Genomic DNA, 24545 nt, shown 5'->3' with positions numbered 1-24545 from the left:
GTCCTAGGCAGCCCCAGGCTTAATCAAGGTAGGTCACGCATACTGGACCTCTCAAGTGGACTGCAAATGCAAGTTAAATGTGGACACCAAATGTCATCTTTCTTTTACATCATTACTGCTGGGGGGCAAAGACAGCAGGGGTCAGTTCTTGCACCCCTTTTTTTCGTGCACACTCTGCCACATCCCATGTACTGAAGCCCTTCTCTTTACCCAAACACAAGACCAGACCACTAGGCCGCTGCAGCCCCCTCCTCTCCTCTCCTCTCCTCTCTTCTCTCTCTCTCTCTCTCTCTGCAGCAGCCTGCTTGCCCCTTTCTTTACCCCAGCTGTCAGATCATAGTAGTGAATTAGCATTCTAACGGATACGCCTCAACCCGGGGATGAATTAGCACACAGGAGTAACTAATGACCTCCCTGCTGAAAGTGGACCTTATAGTCCATGGCACAGCTGATCAATACCACTGCTTCAGCTCAGCTTACTCTCTCTTTTCTCTTTTTAGTTTTCAATGAAAACCTTTACAAAAAGACAATAAAGAAATAGAAAATAAACCAAATGATCATAGTTGCACGTGTCAATGCTTATTAAAAGAAAAACAAACTTGAAACTCATCAATGCACCTGAATGGTGACTGTTGAACACAAAGCGGATCGGTCAATAATGTCTCATTGTTACGTATTCATTGTGATGGAGAATGTAAACAAGGCAAATCCATGTGTTAATGTAAGTAATGTTACCTGATAGCATCAATCAGTGAATACAGCAATTGTGTTCTTGCTCTGTGTTGACAAAGTGTTGCGAGAGCTGACTAATCAATCATCTCATTAAAACTGATGATTCTAATTGTTTTTGATGAGTGTGGCACTGATGCAAAGGTTAGCACCGTTTTGTTACATTGAAAGCGGGCTGCTTGAATGGATGTGTTATAAATTTGTCACATAAAAGTGTGACACTGATGAAGCAGGACTGGACTTTCTCACTACAACACTTAAGAATGACTTATTTCTGAATAAAGCAACGATATATGCGCTTCAGACAGAGGAGAAAATGACAGTGCGTACTGTAAAAACATGAAAAGAACTCGCTGTCAGGTTTGTTTATCACAATTTAAGACCTTCTGAAAACAAATTCGCAGATAAAATATGGTCAGGCTCGAAATAGATGCGACAAGCAGTTTTGAACGAGCTTTGATCAGCTTTTTTGATGTGTTAATGTGTCAGCTGAGGCGCGGCAATCAAGCCACAATAAGTCTCAGAGGAGTGTGAGAAAGCAGAGGGTTAATGTGGGCCTACGGCTGAGAAAATAAATTACTCTAAATATGTAAGTGGACGTTGGAATGGGCCCTGTAAGAGCAGAGTGGGTTTGGGTAAACCAACAGTCTGTCTGCAGTAATTTATAGACAGCTATGATAAATACTATTTGTCCATGACAGTCACATGAAATAATAAACCATGGATGGCGATAAACATTACTAAATCCTGACACTATTGATTTATAATGTCTAACAGTGACATCAAACCAAACAACTGACAGAAACAATGCCAGGGCTTTAGGAGCAGTTTGTCAACTATTAATTCTGTCAAAGGGGGTTTCGCTCTAAGCCGAGAGAGCTTGTCTTGCAGTTGTCAATCCCTTTGCTGGAAACGACTGCAGCACGTCCGCGGGTAAGGGCCCTAGGCACTGCTCCGTTAGCCCTAATTACCCCCATCCCTGCTTTGGCAACGACAAGACCAGCCTCTATTTAAAATGCATGTTAATTATGCAAATTATTAATTGGGCTGGTGCTTGAGGATTTGTGTTTATGCCCGGATTAGAGTTAATAACTGTATCAAGCTACGTTTTAAGCCTGACCTATGACAAGTAATGCTGAGGTGCTGAAAGGGATATTTTCCAATACATTACCCTCTCTTCTCTTCCAAGTCCATTCCCCATTACAGCAGGCTGAATAAATGACACACAGATTCTCCAACCTCGCAACAAGATCCAGACAGTTTGGATCTACAGCGTGCACTGTATAACATCATACAACGCTGCTGCAGCACAGTGTTTTGTTTAACGCTCTTGTGGAAGTAGAGCAGTTTATATTTGCTGGTAACTACTATGCACACGTAGTTGCACAAAAGGCAGACCCCTAAGCACACACACATACCCACACACACACACACACAGTCACATAAACAGTTGAGGGTCTTATTTCACGGCAATCCTGGACTAGCTGTCAGGCTAATTGCACACACCTGTGATGGGGACCACACATGCTCTGTCACCACCTGCCATGGAGAAGAGTCAACAGCAGTCTGCACTTTGGTCATCCAGTTATCATCAAGTTCAAGTAGATATCAAAGTAGAGCCAAATGTCTTGTACTTTGTTCCATTCATGAAATCCTTTAAACGGCATGCACAGTGGTCACAGCCTTATCGTTATATATGCATCATATCCACTATATATGTTTCATTGGGTGTTAACTTTATGTTCATTAAGGATTTGCCTCAGCTCCACACAGTCCTCCACATCCTGTCTGAGCTTGCCAAACCTTTGGGAGCTCTGGGAGCGCTCGCTCGATAGGGTTAAGCTTGAGTTTGTGTGCCGACAGTCATGCATGAACGAGGAGCTGCTACACAATACCCAAGAGGTATGAAAGGAGTATCAACTGCCAAAACGTTGGCATTAGAAGAAGAGATAAACACTTCATTTATCATTGTGTTCTCCCCTTTTTATTTTGCAGGTCAAGACACAATGTATCGACATTTCACATTGATTTGATGGTCAGTGAGTAAAAGACTAGCCTTGTCCGTCTATGTAACACAGTACGCAAACTAAAATAGCTAGCTGCTAAAACTGCTAGTTTACTGAAACAGCCTAGTAAAACAGCTGTTTACTATAACTGTTTGCTTACTAAACAGTCACTTACTAAAACTGCTTGCTAAAACAGCTTTCTGATTCAAACAGCTAGCTTACTAAAAACTTCTTTCTTACGAAAACAGCTTGCTTACTAAAACTGCTAGCTTACTGAAACAACTCATGTTAGCCTACTAAAAATAAAACCATATCATCTCATTTCCATACAACTGTTATCCTTGAGCATTTTTCCGAAAATTTGACGCACTTTATTAAACAATAAACAGACTGCAGAGGGTGTCAGCCACAGTGTCAGCCAGTCAGCAGTCTTTCCACTTCCTGCTACGACTGAAATGGTTAAGGGCGCATTAAGCTGTTTTGCTCAATGGCCCTTGACCAATATAAAGAAGTACTGAGATAGCATGTTCTGATTTATGCCCTGTGAAGACATTATGAATGCATGCAAGCACATGCATGAACACCAACACAGTCGCTGAAAAATAAATTTAGATAGATAGATAGATAGATAGATAGATAGATAGATAGATAGATAGATAGATAGATAGATAGATAGATAGATAGATAGATAGATAGATAGATAGATAGATAGATAGATAGATAGATAGATAGATAGATAGACAGACAGACAGAGAGATAATAAATAAAACATCATCAACAAGGCTAAGAGGGACTAAGGTAATAAACCTGATAAGGACAAATCCGTAAAATTGCAAATGGACTTTCCATTTATTTTCAACACAACTTTTTGTTTGTTGGATCTAAATTATAGCTTGATTAAAGTCTAACAGAGGGCTACAGTAAATCCTGTGTGAATGTTTGCTGCAGTTCCTCTAAAATGGGAAATATTGATCAGTATGATTTCCCTGGGTACTAGGGAGCTGTAGAGGAAGAGTGAGAGACATTATTTAAGGGACATGGAGCCTAAGTTGAAAAAAAAGGAAAAGGAAAAAAAAAACCTGGCATTATGGTCTATGCCTTGAAACATGACTTAGTCTGAGTGGCCTTTGATGGTAAGGCGAAAAGGTAGTTCATCATTGTCTGCATGGGAACCAGGGGGGTGGTTGTCTTGTGTTGATTTTACATTATTAATTTGAGGCACACAAGGTCATTGGGGCCGCTATAGTCATGAGAACCAGTTGTTATCTTAACACAGCTGTCGGGCTGAATCTGCATTGACTGATTATGCCATTGATTGGTAACACTGTGAGAAGGGAGCCTTTAGGTTACTGCTCCGAATTCAGAGCCTTTCAATGTGATGATTGCATTTTGGTACAGAAAACATCTACGCAAAACAGGCCATATTATTAGTATTTTACAGTCTCTGCTGTGTTAACTAGCACTGTAGCTCCAAGAGAATTGTATAACCATGTCCCAGACACCTTCAATCTGCTGTAAGCAAATCAAATGTAAATGTCAAATTGTTGCAAACATATGCTAATGCAGGAAAAACCTCATGTGTGAGGGAATGGGGGGTGAAACTAAATAGAAAATAAACATTACAAAAACTGTGAAATCTTAAACAAAGGGGGTTGAATCCTGAGCAGCTGGCATGGAATGAACTCTTCTGGAGAGGGAATGCCAGTTTCAGAGCGCCCCGAGCATCGATTTGGAGCCAAGGCAGTAAACAGCTTTTATCAGCAATAATGATGGCATAATCCCAGCTAAAGAGGAAAGTAGCATATGGTGCAAAGCTTACAACTGCAATCCCAACAAAGTAGGGGGGATTTTCATCACTTTGTCCACTTGAAAGACACTCTGCCAATTCATTTTTTTTCTCCTTCCAAGGATCATAATCTACACAGTAAAATTAACATAACTCGTGTAAAATACAGACATTTTTCTCATCCGTTGACTTCTAGACCAGTGTGATTTATGCATCTCCACAATGTGAAATTGTACTACAAACACTATAATGATATGTACAGATAGGCCTTACAAGGTGACAAGTATTGCCCTACAAGCAGCCAGGGTGTCACTGTGATTCTTCATTACAGTCCTGAATAAACGTATAAAGCATGGCTATATAGACCTCCCACAGCAGCAAATTAAAAATGAATTTTAAACAGTGCATATACCTGCCACCTACGTTGAAGTCAAGCAATCTTCGCCTGCAACGTCTATATTTCAGATGTCAGTTTTATCGTACCCTCCTTCATTAAACCTATCAAGTCTTCCTTTTGATCAGACAACCAAGGCCAGAAGACAGCTCTTTTCCAGGAAGAGTGCTACGCTGCCAAGTAGCACTCTAGACTTGCTTCAACCTCTGTCATTGATTTTCCTCCAAGCTGTGACCATTCATTGTTTGTGACATTCTCCTGTCGGCTCTTTAACACCCTTCAACCAAATCAATTTCATATTTTTGTCAATGCCTTGCAACTGGATGAGCCAGATGGGAAGGGACGTCACATGATTTAGGATGTCGATTTTCTGGCAACAGTTTTATCTGCAGTTTTTACAAGAGTTACAAAGCTGGCACGATGGGTTTATTTAAAGACATATAAGACAAATAAGCTTTGTTGTAGAGCTGAAACAATTAGTCATTGATCAACTGGTTGATAGAAAATTAAAAGGCAAATATCTTAATCATTCAGCCTTTTATAAGCATGAATTACCTCACTCTGGCTTATAATTTGCTGCTTTTCTTTGTCTTTTATCTTATTAAACTGAACCCTATTTTCTGACATTAATGGATAATAAAAACAAATTATTAGTTGTTGCAGTACATTATTGTTTCGGTTTCCAAACAAATATCTGTCAAAAATTTAGGTCTAAAATCATCAAAGCTCAGAGGAACATTTTTTAACGTCAGATTATTCATGTCAGTTATTTGTTAACAGCTACCAGGGCTATTATTACACACTTATTTAATATATCTAAATCTTTTTATTTTTATTATCTGATGGAAGCTAGCACACAATAGTGTTAACATCAACTGTTTGACAGTAAAACCTGACAATTCTGTCGACAAGGCAATGTAAGAAAATGGCAATTTATCTGTCAGAAAATGGTGTTATTGATGACAATGTTGGTGTTGAGTGTGAAATTTTTGTTGGTTTCAAAATTCCATAGCTATTCATAAGCCGCAGTAATGGTCATGGACATGCCAGAAGGAAACCAAACAGCCAACCACTTCTTTCCCTCAACTCTAACAAATTACTAAATTTATTCTTTGCGTCTTTATAAGCCTTGCAGACCATATGGCTTTGCCCTCTATTATACTCCCAATATCACACACTAACAATGACAACAATAATAGCACCAGTGACCTTGACTTCCCGTCTGGACTCTAAGAATAATATTTGATAGCAATATTAAGTGCAACAATAATGAGATGAATATTCCCCATTTAGTGTAGACAGCTTTAGGACAAATTCTGAAGGGAGAGCTGCCTGCTGCAGCTACATGCTGGTCACTCTTAGTTGTCAGGGCTGATTTATTGCCTCCTAGCTGTTCAATTTCACATTTTGTCCTCGTCATATCCCCGACTCATGATCATTCTGCACTGACCCTTGTAGGGCAGGCAGGGAATATTGATAAAACAATTATCTGCTTGCCGTTCATTTGATTTTCCATTTCAATTACGGATTGGAGGAGGCAAAAAGAAAAGATTGCGGCATTGATTTTTTTCTTTCCTACCTTACAACAGGAAGGAGGCAGGCTTTGATGGGATGCTTTGGTGACATGGAATAGAGGCAGGGGAAGTGTGCAGTAGCTTTAGGCGCTACGCCTCTCTTTTGCTGTTGTTTTGCTTTATGGGCCGTTTGTGAATTAAGTTTGATTTAGCATGGCCAACTAATAGTATTTTAAATGTACAAACAGACTCTGCACCCCCTTTTTTATCTTATCCTAGACACATACATCCAATTTGACTGGAGGTTATCGGACCGTTTATTGATTTGGCCGATTTAAATGTGATGAGTGCAGTAGGCAGGACTTCTCTCCATGGGGGAGCAGCATGTTCACACTGCTGCTGACCTGAGGTAAACACTGTATGTGCCTTGCTCTCTGGAGGCCAAAGGACCCAAAGGTCATAGCAGTTTGTCAGCGACACCATTCCACTCTCCCCCTTTCTGATGGTCTGCCACTGTCTATTTGTCACTCTTAAATGACAACAGAGTTGCATCATACTTGTTTTTCCTGCAGCACTGACACAATGCTCCACCACCTCTACATTGTGCAATATCGCACTGTGATGGAAAGCATAGTTTGAGGATGATTTGAAGCCACATACAAGACATTCACCGCTGTAACAGATAAAAATAAACCATAGAAAATACTGTAAGAGATTCAATTGGGGGAAAGTGCATGTTAAATGCTGAGTTTCTTTCGAGCAAGCCATGTCAAATGAATCCATTACCACATAAAGTAAATAGATTCTTCTGTAAATGATTTGGAACATTGGTAATGGGTAAAGACCTAATGGGAATCCTGGTGAAATAGCCTTTGGGGAGCCTGGGAAAATCTGCCTCACTGAAGTGGCCGGCTCTTGGCCAAAACCCTGTGTAGAGGGGAAGGGGGGGAGAGGGGGGGTGCATAGACTTCAGAGAGATGACAGAAAGCATGAGTGGGAGAGCGAGACAGACAGAGAAGGGTAAGAGAGAGAGCAAACTCTCAAGGAATCTCCACCCATGGATGATGTTAAGTTCCACTGTTGAGCATAATCGCGAAAAAATGCTGAAGACTTGAAAGGGCTGATGATAATGCTATTGCTGTCCAGTGATCCAGCACGGTCACAGGCAGCAGCAGCAAGGCACAGTGCTGTACTACTTCCTATACTGCAGTCCGCTTCGGCGAGCACGGCGGCTCCCAGGGGATTTCACATGGCTGACCTTAAATAAGTTTGGCTTTGATCAAAGTTTAGCACGATGGGCCCGCTTGCTACAGATCAGGGGATCAGGGAGATGAGACCTGGGCTAGGAGGTCCTGGCAAAGACTTCTTCCCAAAGCTCCAGTGCACCCTTCCAACACCGGATTATGTTGGGCAATTAAGGTAATGAACTGGCTAACGTAACAGCGCATAATGATCCTTTTTATCCTCGTTCTCTAAGGTGCCTCTTGTAGTCTCTCTGACACATCTTTTTCTGTATCACTTACAAACAGCTTTGCTTCCTGCTGGTTGGTGTTCCCAATACAGGAAATCATAACACAGGTAATTTAAGACAAAAGGAAACTGCTGCTAGGTATATTTGTAAGTAGAACAGATCAAGGCACCATTGGTCCGACGGCCCAGTAGTCCGAAGAAGTGATCTTTCTCTAAGTGTTTTAGTGCCTGAACCTAACCATTCCTCAACCACAGCAACATGACATAATTATTTTTAAACAAGCATGTCAGCAAATGCTGGACACCAATGCTTGCTTTTGGACTACCGGGTGGTCAGACCCAGATATCCATGTTTCGGACCAATGGGAATCAGAACAATGACCAGTCCCCACTTTAGAACAGTAGAGCTCTTGTTTCTGTGGTTTAGTCAGCAAGGAGAGACCAGAAAAGTGAGCATGGGCTTGGTTGAAGTATTCAGAAGCACCTGTGTGGACATGCTCATGTGTTTTTGCCTGCCCTGGTGTACATACGAGTGAGCGACCAGGCCTCGCGTCTATCTGTGTGGCAGCGTAAGCCTGCATTCCAGTTCCCCCAATCAACCTCCCACCCCATCAGTGCACAACTTGTCTGCCTGCTCCCTTTTCATTTGAACACATTTTCTAGCCAAAAATTTCACTTCAATCTCACCTCATCTCTCCATACTACATTAACCCCTGGCAATTGCCTTCCAAATGACCCCATTAAGCTGTAATTGCCTCAGCAGGCCTGCTCCCTCGCTTGTAATTCTGTGCAGCGAACCCACCAGACGTTCCCCCGGCATTGTTTCATGTTCTGGCTCCCATCAGCCAGTTCAGACGCTGACCCTCCCCCTCCCCCCCTTTTTACTCCCCACCTCCTCTCTGTCGTGGCCGGAGCTGTTGGTGCTCACCACTAGCAGTGCCATTGGCAGACTCTCCTCGTCTCCACAGTGAGCTCACACAGGAGGCGCCGTGCCCTCACTTCCTCCTCACAAGCTACACTCACTGTCAATTCCACAACCACATACACTCACTACGAGAGGCCCTAAACAAAATAATCCTCAACCTGGCTTTTTATTATGTCACTCCTTGGCATCCATTTCATAAATACAGCACAACACAAATATCTGTGTGACTCATGATGAATACGAGCAACAAAACAAGATATTTGCCGTTCAGCATTTCTCTCCACGTGTCAATTACAGGATTAATTGTGGCATAATATTTGTATGTTAACCATCGTTTCTCCCTTTATTTGTCATTAGGATGCTGTTGGGTGCAGGGAGTACAGCCGACGATGACACCCGCCGTGGCACCTCCCAGCACAACTTCACCTTTTCTGTTCCCACTAGGGAGCTGATGTCAAGACTGCTCAACTTTTTGACGAAGGCCTCCGTGGATAACTAACGCACAAATGCGGATAGGTGGAGAAAGTGATCCTGACAGTGATGTATTGCAACTAGTTGCAGGTGTCAAAAAGAAGATGCTCTGCCAGCCATTGGCTTGCATGCACTGTATATATGCATGCATGCACACATCTGTGCCCTGCATGTTTTATTTCTGAACGCACATCCTATATGTGGGTGTGCTTGCAGACATTTGATGTGTATGTGTGTGTGTGTGTGTGTGTGTGTGCGTGTGCACAAGTGACTGTTTATGATGCTTGTAAGGCTTTACATGTGACCTGCGATGGGGGGACTCGGACTAATAATCCATTCAACACTCCCTCCATCTCAAGCAGCACATCCTCCCTGCCGCCCATAACAGATTGGTTAGCTCATAAAGGCTCTCCACTGCCACATTCACACACTGCCTCTTTCACCCCACAGTGTAGTCACACCATCTTCTAACAAATACTTTTATATATTTGAAAAAAAAAAATATCTAGGAATGTGGAACAGCATATCGACAAAATACTGTTTAGTTGATTTTTTACCGTTTTTACACTGCAGCCATTTTATGCGATTTCTAAATTAATTCTAAGCCCAAGATACACAAGCTTTCTCTGAACACACAAACCTTCAGAAATGCTTTAGATCATTTCGTTCTCTCGTTGCCCGTTTATTTAAATTCATTCTTTTTCCTAAGCAAATGTTCCCAGGAATATCAAGGTGTTTTTGTTGCAAAGCTCTAACTGATCCAGGGGGATTTGCTTCCAACAGCCTGTCTCTCCCTCGCCTTTCAACACAAAACTCTGCGCTCCAATCAAAATGAACCACCAGGGACCCCCCCTTCCCTCCCCCCTGAGCTACGCCTGCTCTGAGTGCTGTGATAGCAGCCTCTCTGCCATTGATCGCGGAGTTTAGCACAGAGCATGCATGCCACCGTTAGCAGAAAAACAAAGACCTCTCTCCCTTTAATAGTGGCGCGCGCTGTTAATGCAGCTAACGTCTTCTGTTTTCCTCTGCCCTGAAGAATGAATGAAAGAAAGCAGATAGCAATTAAAAAGGTTAACTAGGGTCCACGTCGAGTCACAACTCATCTTTTTCACACAAATCTTTTTACCTCATAAACAGATTGATATCTTTTAGGGGGGTTCGCATTCACTTGCCACAAGTGATAAAAACACGCATTCATGTCTTACTTATAATTGTGTTCCACGTTGCAAATCTAATTGTAGACACTGAAGTCAAAAAGGAAACACAGCTTTATTGATCCACCTAACACAGACCAGGAGGATCTCATGAATTAGGAATGAGATAAATCACCATTAACCCCAGAGAACCCAGCTTGTGGTCGACCACTGACATACCGCACTGATTTTTTTTTTTTTTTTTTTAATAATCAGGATAATTCTTCCCGGCAAAGTATAAATATGACTCTTCAATGAATACAGCATGTGTCTGTTTATTTAATCAAGCGCTGATTTACTTGTGACAGAGAATAAATTCTTCTATTTTCTGTGAGCCTCTATAAAATTGCCATCATTTTTAATTAATTCTTAATTAAAATATATTACACCACAGCTTCTACCCATCTCTCTTGATATTCTAACATAATCAATTCAGAACCATTTACATATCATTAATTAAAAGCTTTCCTCTCTCATCCTTAAAATCATAATGAGGGCCGATTCCTCATTAGTAACCTATAAGGGAGAAAATAACAATACAGTAGAGAATGGATGGCGCATTCCACAGTGACTCCTTTGTCTCTGAGTTTCTGAAAAGCATTTTTTTTTTACGCTTCTCAATTGGATTTAAGAATTACCGAGTCAATTTTGTAGACTCAATGAAAATAAGTGAAGCAACACAGGCTCCCTTAGTATTTATTTGTGTCTCCGTGCTGCTTTAAAAAGTAAAACAAAGTCAATCAGTGTCATCAGTCGTATTGAATTTGGACTAAATCCCATTTGAACTGCAGAGGACTACAAAGCAGAATTTATCGTTACATGTTTGCTGCTTTTTTAACAGTGCAGGGGAAAATATAAATAAAACAGTTATTGTACACATGAATTTGTGTTCTCTAAATAATACACCTGCGAACAATGATGCTGGACTAGAATAAATAAATATCCTAACCTTGGACTTTGTTTACAGCCTGCAGGAGAAAAAAAACATGGCACTTTGAGTAATAAACAATTCTACATGAATATAAAAGCCAGCTCAGTACTTGTTGATATGCCATCAGACTGCATAATTCATTTTCAGTGTACATTTTAAGTGCACCTATGCAAACGATGGCCTAAGATCATTTATTATCCGGACCTTAAGAAAGCCAACACGTGCATGCTATCTTTCCATCTTGAGCTCTCGCTTAAAGAAGAGTAATAATATCAAGTAATGATAGGTATTGTTATGCCGAGGATCAGGCATATCCTGATTTTTATCGGCTGTCTCTCACAGGTGCTCCGGCGTTACTTGTCAGGACTGCATGTCTGGGTCTTCCACATGTCAGATAAAAATCGCTGCACTTGGTGTTTCGGCAGCCTGACAGCAATTTATTTGAATGTTTTGTCACACTGGTGTTGGTGCATTTTGTGTGGGCTGCTCACCGGAATGGCAACAGCTCGTAGCTTCCTGACACTTGTGCACACACACACACACACACACACACACACACACACACACACACACACACACACACACACACACACACACACACACACACACACACGCACACACACACACACACACACACACACACACACACACACACACACACACACACCTGGACTAGCACAGAATCACAGATGCATACTGCATGTGCTGCATGTCTACTTTGGATAATTAAAACATGTGTATGTAAAAAAAAATAGAAATAGAGTGTTGGTAAACTGAATTAATATTTAACACCCAGTAGGTGACACTACATCGTTAGCACACTTTTAAAAATACACATTTTCATTTGCACCTCCATGACCACACATGAACCCTAAATAAAATGTCAAACCAGCCAGTAAACTGGCAACACAAAAAAAATAGTATACACTTAGATTTAATTTTTACTTTAACATCAAAATAAATACTACAAACCTTGCTGCAAGCTTGTGATTCTCCGAGCTGACATGGAATATTGAGTTAGTTAATGAAATCCTCTCAAAGACAGGAACTCTATTTTTACACCATGATAATTAAAGTACGACACAGTTATAATTTACAGCCCTCGCTTAATTGCATAGGAAAAGTAAAATGGGAGAGGTCTATGAGAGGAGATTAAATGTGTGTGTGTGTGTGTGTGTGTGTGTGTGTGCGAAAGCGAGTGTGTGCGCCTCGTTCACTCAAGAAGAGTGAACGTAAAAAGAGCTTCCTGTGCATCTAAACAACGGGGTTGTATCTTATAAGCATCATGGAACGTATCAAAGATTAGGTAATGAAATATGCACTGTCCTATTTTTCTGCTAGCAGGCCCTTTGACAAATCGAGTACAATCCAAAATCTCCATAAATCACTATTAAAGACAAGTATATCATCACCAGCGCATATATCTTCCCCAGCCTGACCTGTAGACTAATGAGAAAAGGCCCAGACTATCTTGTCTGATTAATTAATTCAAAATGTCGGCTGTTATTCAAATGTGAGGCTGGTGTTATTTGAATAACACTTGACAGCGACGCCTGAAGAAATAATTTCTGGTTTGTGAGGCTGCTGCGGCATTACTGATGATGGCTCATGGAAATGTTAGAAGCCGAGGAGTATTTTTTCCCCCTCTTCGCCGGTCCTCTCGCTTTCCCTCCCTCACCTTCTCAGTCATGATAGCTTCAAGAAGTATTTCATTACTTCAACCCCCCCTTCCCTTTTCTTCACAATTATGGCTCTTACCGTTTTTTTCCACTGTCTGTCCTTTTTCTCTGTGTTTGTATTCCCTCCCACAGCCAGCCCCAGATCTACAGGGCAGTGCTTTGGCTCTGCGAGAGACATGCTGGCAAAGAGGAAGGTCATGGTTTTTACAACTGCAGCTCCCCAATGCTGACAGCCCGTGCTGCCAAAGTGACACACTCTGTTTGGCTTTCCCACGTTCATAGAGCTCCACAGCACTTCGTCTTTATCACGGAGCATGCCACACACACACACACACACACACACACAAACACACACATTTAATCAGCCTCAGAGCTGCGTTTCCTGTCGATGTGCAACAAAATCACACGTACAGACATAATTGCAAAATATCGCAACAGACAGAAGTGGAAATTATCCTACTTCTCTTCTTTTTTTGTGTGTAAAACCCAGTGGATTGGGGGTAGGGGGAAAAAAAAGACACTGGAGAAAGAAAACCATGAACGTACGTGCTAGGGCCTAGGGGCAGTGCACACCCCTCTATCGCTTCCCTCATCAAGCATGGATTCTAATCAGGGCTGGGGAGATATAAGACGCTCAGTCATTAAATAAATTAACTCTGCCACTCCATGCTCTCCTTCAGCACCCGTGAGAGGCCCGCCGTGCTCTGCATACTTACAGAGGCTGTGAGCATCACGCACCTCACCTTCACGCCACAGCCTAGCAGGCCTACCATCACACACACACACACACACACACACACACACACACAGACAGACACACAGGTTAAGAACTAATCTTGAATATTTAGAGAAGGAGAGAAACCACACCTCCTGTCTCTCAAGAACTGAAAGCTTTTACATAATTGCATTAAAAGACCGAAAAACAACCTTCAGGACGTTTCTTGCAAAGAATGCAGGTACGTCCCACGATTGTGCATGAAGAAATCTTGTGATAAATAATCTGTGCAGACCGGTGCTGATTCACAGGGTCAGTTGAGACAGCATAGACAGGAGTTTTTTGAGGATCTGTGCAGTGTGCTGCCATTCATCAAGAGGAAGCGAGTGCAGTGACGAACAGTAAGAGAGCTCAGTGTCGGCTCGGATCACTGACACAAACAATCAAAGCTGACACAGTCTTCGTATAGCACCTGCCACTCCGGCAGCACAAATAGATCAATATGAGGGGGGAACTCATTCACTGTTTAAAACTCATATCCTCGCACCCACATCATATTCCAGATGTAAAAAAAAAAAAAAGCGCATGTTTAATACATATCAATCACCCTGACAGAGGAAATGCTTATTTGAGGAGGCAAATACGCCGCGTCAGCAGAATGTCCGCTGTCAAAACTTGCCATTTGAATTTTCAACCGCATTGTGCGGAGACAAATGTCCTTAGAAATCCCTCACATTGCAATTTATATCATTTTAATGCGCGCTTTAATTCTCCATTACTAAGAGAGGAAGTACCTGGGAGGGTGGAAACACATTAGAGAAAGTAAGAAATGAACAGAAGGGTCTGGGGATCTCTCTAGCAGACACAATTAAATATTCATGTGTCTCCTCCTAGGACACAACAGATACAGATCATTATCATGGCAACAGCACACCACCATTTTGTTCACACGTTTTGGCCCCGAATCAATGTGTGTGTGAAAATTCCATATGAACAGAAGACAGCGTCACATATTAGCGCCATTATTAAAATTAGGAGTGCGCCTTTTTGAGTACAAATTATCACTTGAAATGCATGAAAAATATACTTGTATTATCAGGGTGATTTCAGGCTTTTAATTTGAAATTAACAGCAGTATGGTGCTGATACACAGGTATGTATCTGTATGAGCCAATGTTAGGGAATCATTCCAAAATTCATTACAAGCGCTCGGCCCTTTCCTGCCTCCTGCTTGAGGAAAAAAAGCAAAAGAAGAATAGCAGTAATGTACTCTGGATGACCTCCACTTTCTAAAGAGAGGAGAAAGAAACCTTCTTTTTTTTTTTTTTTTTGCTTTTCAATCCCCATCAAAGAGGAGCAAAAAGGAGGGACAGCATTCCCCTGCTCGCCGTCATTAATCATAGCTTTCTGGGAGCAAGCGCATATTAATTTCTGTCATCCCAAACATCATTTGGTATTGTTATGCCACGGCTTAGTCCTCATTCACCAGCAGACGCCCGGCCGTTCCTCCTGGTTTTGAGGGAAGACAGGGCCTGTGTGGCTGTGTTTCAGAGCAAGAGGCCTTTATCCCTGGGGCTCTGACACCAATTAAGCCATTTCACCGAGAGACGAAAACAGGGCCCGCCGTTTTCGCTGTAACATGAGCCAGCACCTAACTGCTGGCCCCTCGCCATCTTTCCATTACTTCAGACACAAAAATGAACTTCAAGGACTTAAGAAAATAAAGAAGATAGTAGTGACTGGTCATACTTTACTAACAAACTTCCAAAGGGAGGAATTTTCAGGTGCGCTCATCACCAGCAGCAGTCCAGCTTCTTTATCAATATCTCCACTAACATGATTATTTAAAATTATTCTAACTACATATTTAAATTCACAAACAATGTCAAAACAATGGGATGGTATTTTGCCACGACTGATGAAGAAAAACGCTCAGTGTGCAGTTCCTTTTATATCTTTCTTTTCCCCATAGTTGCCTTTTGGCAGGCAGCAGAGTGGAGCTTGTCTTAGGGCTAAAGCAGAATAATGCAAGGTTTGTTATGAATTAAATATTAGAAATCTTAACACAGCAGCCAATAAGAATTATTTGCCTTATTAAAGCAGCAGAAGACGCTGATTAAAATTTCATTGCATTGCAGTCTTTTTCCCATTTCTGCCTTCAATATATCATTGTAATGTATGAAACATGTGGAACAATGGCATATGGAACAATGGGAAGAGGGGGCTTCATTTTCAGGCTTGCAAATGAGCGAAAGATTCCTTTTTTTCCTGTTTTTGGAAAACAATCTTGTGTAAAAGGAAAAGAAAGGTGACAACAATGCATCATTCTGTTATTGTCAAGTAACAAGCTGCAGACTGCTGCCGTGTCAAAATATTACAAATGAGATTTAAAATGTGTGCATTTACCGACTTCTGACTCTAATTCCTTCATCATTTAATCTGTAGAAATCCATCACCTGTAGGAGCAAAGCCTCCACACACACACACACACACACACACACACACACACGACAAAACAGCGTTTAACTTACCTACAAAAAAATGTGTCAAAAAGATTAAATACAGGAAAGGTTACTGGAGCGATAGCGAAAATACTGACAAAAGCAGGATTGTTTCCAGTGTTCTTGCACTCACAAATGATAGGTCATTTAGTTGTCCACATGTAATGTGTACAGAGTAAATGAACATCATGGTGTCTACTGTCCCATGAGGAAAACTCTTCCCTGAAACACTAGAGCTAATGAAATAGGGACCTATAAATAGCAGAGTCATTACTGAGAGAGGACTTGCTTTGCACCAGTCTTTCACTCTAACCCTTTTTATACTAATAACCGGCTCTATGGCATTACATTCACTCGGCCATCGGCTGACACAGTAATGAACATCATGACACAGGAGACTCAGGGAAAGTTCATGTTAGAAAAAAAATCTCTGAGTGCTTTTTTTCCCCTTCTTTTTATAGCTGTAAATAAATGCAGGTTAAAGCTGAAAGATGAATGCATCCTTACTGTAACCTTATTAAAGAAAAAAATATAAAAACATTTGTATCTCATAGCTATAACACATTCAAAGTAAATGTTATTTATCGATTTTATACATTAATTATTTTTTATTATATTTCGTAAATCCACTTCATAAGTTAAAAAGTGTGAAATATCAAATGTGTGTTTGAGCATTAATTTCATTTGGAAAAATTCTGTATTGCAACTTCTAAAAAACATTTGGTTTAACTACGTCTGGCAGGTCAAAGGTCGTTTTACTGTTTTGACAAGAGTGCAGCCGCAGTGATGCATGAGAAAAGAAAAAAAAAAGCCTCGCTAACTCGTGCCGACAAGACAACAAGTTGTATCGTTCACGTTTAATCTATTTCTACAGGGGGTCATAGTTTGAACTGTCTGCTCCAGGTTTATATTTCCGCATCCAGCGACAGACAGACGCCTCCAAAAAGCCAAAAACGAGCATGCAACTGTCTCCAACAGCCACGCTCCTACTGCTGTAAACTCATTTCAATCAATCCTTCCTTTTTGCATCCCAAGCAGCCTCTGCTGGCTGCCACCGCCTGAAGATAACTATTTCACCACCTCTGTCATGCCTAATTAACAACTCAGATGTACAATTCAGAAATTTCGCAATTAACCTACTAAAATATTGTTGGAGGATGCTAATTGTTATGCCAGTTGCCATAAAGACTCATTTGCATAACGTATGTGCAAAAAACAATTATGAGCTGTTGATCGCGCAGGAGCCCGCAGAAAACGCTCGGAGCGATGGAGGGGGAGCGGAGGGAGACGTTTGCAAGATGGGTGCTCGTGTGTGTGCAGATGGAGGGACAGCACTGAATCATCGTACAAAAAACCAGATTTGAGGAGCCGTGCGTGCAGACACCAAGCAGCACCGGTGCAGAGGCATCTATCTCCACAGCACAAAGGCATTTACCCTTCCAAATGAAACTGATGTGTATACTCTTGTTTTTTTCTCCCCTTTTTTCCCTCTTTGTCTGGCTCTCCTTCTTTTCATCTTTGCTGATGGGGAAATGGAGGGTATTTGGGAGCTACTTAGATAATAGCCACATCTTCCCCGGTCCCCCTCGTGCTTTAGAGGAGGAAGCACTAGTGGCCCTGCCATTGAGCCAGTCAGGAACCCAGCTGTGCGCGAGCCATTCGGCACAACACTATCTAGTCAGTGCAGCCGCATCACTGGGGCTCTCTGAGACAAAAAGCAGCCAAAGTCAATTGTCTCTCCTGCTGAATAGCTTTCTGTTCTCTGTCATGCATTTACTGGAGCCTTTTTTTTTAGCACCAAGAAAACCCATACGGTAGAAAAATCAACTAAAACATATATTTATATACTTTTATATCCCCTGTCATGAAGGAGGGATTTCTTTAATTTATTTTAATTATTACAATATATTATTTTTATTTTTATTTTGTATTTATTTATTTATTTATTTTTATTTATTTATTTTATCTGCAGCTCCAACAACAACAACAATAATATTTAAAATAAATTTGTATTAATTAAAACAACCCAATTGGATCAAGAGGGGTCATTAACTTTGTCAGAGAACATTGAAATTAATGTTTCCTGTAGATTTCAGAAATGCTTACCTCCTCAGTCCTAACTCTATTTACTTCAGGTAATGCTTTTAGTCGGCCTTGCATGTGGTTAATTACAGGCTCATCCTGAACTGTATTTAATTAACACAGTCTTTCCTAGCTGAACATTACATATAGCGCGGACCAAACCGATAAACAGCAGTGGTTTTTCACAAACCAAATCAAACGTGTGCAACAAAACGCCGACACTGGCTCGGACTGTGAGTGGAGTCCCTCCCTAATCCACTGCTTTAAACACTGGATCGGAGCATTTATCAGCCTGAAATCCACCACACTCTCACTCTCTCTCCTTCTCTTTCTCCTCCCCTACCTCTCCAGACCCCCTGTTTCTGAACCTGATGAGTCAAAGGTCAGGAAAACAACAAGTCAATACGCAGCCAAAAGAAGCGCCATGCAGCTGAGAGAGCTGTGGAGAGGGCTAAGCCTCTCTGTGGCACTCCGTGATTTAGCCTGTAATAGTTTTCTGTAATCTCTTTCTATTGATTAAACCTCACATCAAAGAGGAGTCTTGCAACAGAACCTCTCTTTTCCTGGTCAGAAATACCATATGGAGGTAATCTTTCACCTTTGTTATTCTTGCCGCTCCCGCTGCTGCTGCTGCTGCTGCTGTGAGCCTCTCTTCCAAAGCATGAGAGCAAGACAAGGGAGTAGCCAGCAGGATAAAACAAACCCAACTGCAAAACTCATCTGAATCGCGGGGCAAATTTTCACTCAATGCATTCATTGTCTTCTCACGCACACTACAGGGAAAAAGGTACATGAATGCATCCTTTGTCCTGGAACAGTCAGAAACATGAGAGTGCAACATTTTAACTGCTGTTTTCTTTTTAAGGCAAAAGAAAAACATCACACACTGAAGGACAAAGAATCCACTTGCCAACCGAATCTCACATTTAGCTTATCTAAATGCAAGAAAATTTAGGGGGGTGAAAAAACCCTCCTGCTAAAAACACTCAATTTAGTGACAGGCAAATGACTTCATGCTGCCACTTAATCTCATTTCTTGCATAATGCTCTCTAATTAGCATATCAAAGTGAATTAATACTTCTAGGGCATTAGCAATGCAGAAATATGTTGTAGCTCTACAATAACAAGTTAGAAGAGTGCCAGAAAGTTCCAAACAGCCTGAAAAGGCTTCTTATTGCAAGAAAATAGTCTTCTTTAACTCTTCTACTTCTCGCAACACCGTTCTCTCAACTTTGATTTTGTCTCACCACTGATCACAAAATAATACTTTTAACATAAAAGCTTTGAAGCTGAGCTCACTATTCATCCGCCCGCCACACAATAAGTCTCGATAACATGATACACGCGTGCGGTAATTACGCAGATGATTCTTGGATGGCTTTCAGCTTTATTATTAAAAGTCATTTTCAGCCAACTGGTGGATCCCATGGCTAAAAAGACAGCGGCCCCTGTGCCATCTGAACGGACATGAAAGGGGGCCAAGGGAGCCCCTGTGAACGGTGCTACAGGAGCCAGTGAAAGGATCACTGTGTGCTGGCAAAACAGGCCGGTCAACAAGGCCACCAGACCAGCTGAGCTCTGTCAATGGCTAAGAGGGGGAGGCTGTGACTCTAAACCACAGGTTAACCATGGACACACACACACACACACACACACACACACACACTTGTTCTCCCTCTCCTCCTCATCTCTTCCTCACACACACTTACTCCCGAGCTCATGAGTACATATTGAATTAAATTTTTCATATTTTTCTTTCACTTTTCCATGCAACTTTGAGTGCCTTATTTAATCTTTAGAACTTATTGTGAACTGTCACACAAATAAACTATTAAAACATTTAATTAAAGTAACTTGCAGAGCCATGAAAGCAGGATTTTTGTATGGCTTTTTTTTAACAATAAAATCACTTCTCTAATATTTTATTTTCGTCCAGCGAAGACTACTGGTGCAGCAATGCTTCTGCACTGGAAAACACTTTCACATCACATCAACGGTCGCATACAAAATAAAAGCTGGCATCTTGTGTGATGTGCGATCTGCAGCCTCTGTTTTTTCTCTCGCTCTGTCTCTTTCATTGTCCTAACTCAACAGGCGCAGACACACACGCACACACACACACACACACACACACACACACACACACACACACATAGCAGAGCACCTCGGCTAGACCCCTCTCTGCCTGCCCCTGTGGACGCCACCTGTGTTGGGGAAGTTCATAAACTTTTATGATCTCTCCCAAGCCAATTTCCTCATAAACTGCACAAAGGTCACAAATCTGACAAGGCATCAGGTCTACTAAATTACACCAAACCCCCAGCATTGTTTTCTTCATATTCTCATATTTTCTTCAACTGAGAAATATACATTATACTTGGAAAATAAAAAAAAGTGATGCACAGTAGTATGAATATTTGGAGCACATGTTCAACAACACTGTGGTTCTAGATTCAAAAACAGAACAATCACATAAATATAAAACTAAATAAACACGGTCCTTAAAAAGCTGTTTTCACTAAAAACAAATTTGGTCTCATTTAAGAATTTATAGCAGTTTATGATATTTCCCTTAAACATTGTGTGCAGAGTGTAGAAACAACAACAGCCTTTTAAAAATCATACTATAGCAAAGTTTGAGCTATAAGAAAAGTTGTAAAACATTAACTGTAATTTCAGCTGTTTGTCATATGTGTCTTTATGTGCGCACACACTGAAAGTTGCAAACAATGTTCATAAATATGTGCAGACTTCTTATTAAAAGCAACTGCATATTATGCAACATTTATTTTATATTACAATTATTTTCAATAATTTTCTTCATGGTCCTATTATTTGCAATTTGTCAGGATTGACTGGTCACATCTGTAGGACAGGAGTGTGCATGCAATTTAACTACAATTATTGATCAACAATGTGGTTGCCTACATATGTTAAAAATGTGGCAATTGTTGTCAGCTTATAAGGCATGAATTCATTGTGATCTCAGCTATGTAGAGCATATGCTACGGGATTTCCCCATCCTGCTCAGTGCCAGAGTGGTGAGGGTGAAAGCTGGAAGCGCACTTTCTGTTAAAATACAAGCAACCAGTGCTGGAGAAAGATGCTCCTGCAGAAAAAAAATATATACCTCTGCTATGACAACAGGGCTGTTTTTGTGCGACACAATGACATATTTAAAAAAAAAAAAGTGATTGATTAATTTGGGCAGAGGTCTCCTGTAACCTGGATGCAGGCTGCCATCGGATCACTGGGAGGTAAGAATGTCTGTGTGCTGCTGTATTCAGGCTCCACTATAATTTTTCTTTGAGTTCTAATATTTTTTTACACAAATATCTTACCTGTCTTTTCTTTGATTTCACAGAGAACGCTGAAGAGTGCTGGTTTCATTCTGTGACAGTTCAGTCCATGTTTCCTGTTTCAGTATAAGACAAGATAAAATACTGACATAAATCCACTGATAAATCACATGTTAGACATTAACAAGTAAATGGATTATTTAAGATATTAAGTTTAGTTGTGTCCCAAACCACACGTCTCTCAAAAGTTATCATTTGCTACTATAAAGTGCAAAAATACAAAATAAAAGCATCTGTTAATTTAACTTATATAATGTCCCATAATAAATACAATGTGCAGTGATTTATCTAATAATCCTACTGGCATTAATTTCATTTTTTCTGCAGCAGTTAATAGTTTTGCAGGAACATAACATTTACTAGAGGACATGTGTGCACACAAACTTTTTGAACAACACATCTCACTCATGTTGGCACACAAGCAGTTTAAATAAAGTGCTGTTGTTCCCTCAGTGACAACTTTCTCGTGTGTTAAATCTTTGCGAGGCAGTAAATACACCTCAGTGTATGATTATCATTAAAGCCACTCCAGCCTATTGTTATGCATGGGGGACTTAAGTTAAGCGGGCCACATCTCAATAATGATGCGTTCAGCGTTTTGGAAGGGGGGGGGGGGCGAAGTTAATAAAACATATAAATCAACCAACTTTGCTTGCGCCTCGTCCAGACTTTGATCAGTTATGGTCATTATTTGATGGAGAATGTCACCAATGTCTTGTTTTCTTCCGTCTCCGTCTGTCCCATCGTGTCCATGTGGAGGCGGCAGTGCCATGCCTCCTTGTACCGAGTGGCCAGCCAGACTGACACCGCCGATCGACTGCATGATCCGGGCTTGATCGTCCATAGTAGCCGCTAAAGAGTCTGTGCACTGAGCCACACAAATTGAAAAACTCATATACGAAATCGGTTATAGCATGTACCGCAGACAAGAATGATGCACGGCTGGGATTCTTCAGCGACACAGAAGCACACACACGCACACAAAAATGCCTAGCAGTGGTGTTTTAGCGTAAATCTTGTGTCCAAGTTCTCGCTGTCCTCTCGCTTTTTTACGCGCGGTCCAAAGTGCCAAAACGCGTGACTGTGTTTGTAGAAAAATGCATAAATCTTCTTCTTCTTAACACTTCTTTGTCAAAATTGACGGTCCATCGTATCCCGCACGGATCCTCATGCCAATCTGTCTTTTCTCTGGGATCTGACGGCTGGATATAGACAGAAACGCTCCTTGGTGATCTCTCATTTATTAGCGCTCTTCATGGGATTCCCGGCGCATTCCTTCTCCAAATAAAAAATGTCCAAATCGTCCTAGTGAAGCACCGGCAACAAAAATATCCAATGTGGAAAACGTGTAAACAAATAAAAAATCATGCAGGTGTTGCCAACTATAAATGTTCAGAAATGATTCCCGCGACAACTGATAGTATTAAAAAATACACAACCTGCGGCATAAGGTGTCCAAATGTGACTATAAAAATATGAAATGTACAAAAAAGTTGGGAGATTTCTGTTTTAGAAAAAAAAAGCGAGAAGAAATTAATTAGGCTACAACGCTGAATAAAGGCGATGCGCAAAAAAATATCTTGCCCTGCTGAAATTTATGAGCTCCAGCCTCTGCCTGTGTGTGTTTTATGTTGTTTGATGGCAGCGGTAGTGAGCGATTGACAGTGTGCCAATGCCACTCACTCAGTGCAGACGTGTCAGAGCAGGGAACAGGGGTAGAAAAAAAAATAAAAAAATACAAAATACGAAATGAAAATGCACGCTCCGCCCTGCAGAGGAGGGGTCTATATTCTTGTCACTTCTCGCCTGAACACCGAAAAACAAAATGTTAAGAGCTAGTACTTAGGATGGTGATTATATTGATGAAAGCACGGCAGAGTCCCCTCTCTCTTTCTTGCAGCAGCGGCAGCAGGGTATCCTCGTTTCCTCACGCGTGCACGTGCAGCTATGTGCATATTCTCTAGCAATAATAAAGATTTAGCCCTGCAACAACACAGGCAAATGCATAATGAGAGTTTTTATACAGTTTGATGTAGAACTGCATAGTCCCCTGTAAGCCTTGGTTCAAGCCAGGCAAGCAGTAGACATGTTTATATTATTGGAAAGTAAAGCTCCTCGACCAATCGCAGGCTGGAATGACGAAGACTGACGATCCGCGTGTCCTATTACTGGCAGATGCATGATGCTGAGAGCCCACCCACTCCATCCCTCCATCTTCGCACTGCTCGCACAAAAGGATGGGAACTTCTGATTGGTCGTTGCTAAGAGTGACATCCATTGCACAAGCAGGCGGCGCTGCTCGGTGCTCCTCCGCAGTTGCTATGGCAGCAGACAAGTTGTTGAGCTGGATGCAAGGCAGCAGATATACTGTGCAGCTCTTCACTGAGCATCTAGATCGTGGATTTATAAAATAAAGAGAATAAATAAGGGTTTGGCCTTCATTTTGGAGGGATTTTATGATCACCGCACAGGATTGTAAAGTGCGGAGTTCAAGACAGAATGCAACTGCTTGTCTTTCAAGTGAGGACTGGTGCAAGACAAGGTCTTGAACCTGAACTTTTTGTTTGATATGGGATTGATGATCATCAAAATGTCAAGAAAGTCAACATAAACAGTATTCAAGGGTAATTATGCAGGTTCATGTACATCACTGTTTGCTCACAGCCACAATAACATATGTGAAAGTAATTTCACCCAAAATAAGGCATCAAGGAATCAATAAGTGTAAAACTGCCTTAAATTCCACATGAAGAACTGCACAACCATCAGCTTTATTCAGGAAAATCCAG

At 41.2% G+C, this 24545-nt stretch overlaps 1 protein-coding gene across 6 annotated transcripts in view; it reads right to left on the bottom strand.

Annotated features, from left to right (window-relative positions):
* pbx3b (pre-B-cell leukemia homeobox 3b) overlaps window positions 1–23941 on the bottom strand; it is a 65885-nt gene extending 41944 nt beyond the window's left edge. For 2 of the 6 annotated variants that reach the window (XM_059336700.1, XM_059336701.1), the window contains exons 1-2: window positions 22404–23941; window positions 21739–21812 (exon numbers count right to left, since the gene is read on the bottom strand). In XM_059336700.1, the coding sequence (XP_059192683.1) occupies window positions 21739–21812; window positions 22404–22651 (322 nt within the window). In that variant the 5' untranslated portion in view covers window positions 22652–23941. The remainder of the gene's footprint in view (window positions 1–21738; window positions 21813–22403) is intronic. The other 4 variants (XM_059336702.1, XM_059336704.1, XM_059336703.1 and 1 more) reach the window with 2 other exon arrangements.
* Window positions 23942–24545: the final 604 nt, after the last annotated feature.

The sequence above is a fragment of the Centropristis striata genome, chromosome 7 (assembly GCF_030273125.1).
Source record: "Centropristis striata isolate RG_2023a ecotype Rhode Island chromosome 7, C.striata_1.0, whole genome shotgun sequence".
Taxonomy (NCBI): Eukaryota; Metazoa; Chordata; class Actinopteri; order Perciformes; family Serranidae; genus Centropristis; species Centropristis striata.
Note: the sequence above shows the minus strand (reverse complement) of the source record. Positions and strands in the feature narration are given on the sequence as shown.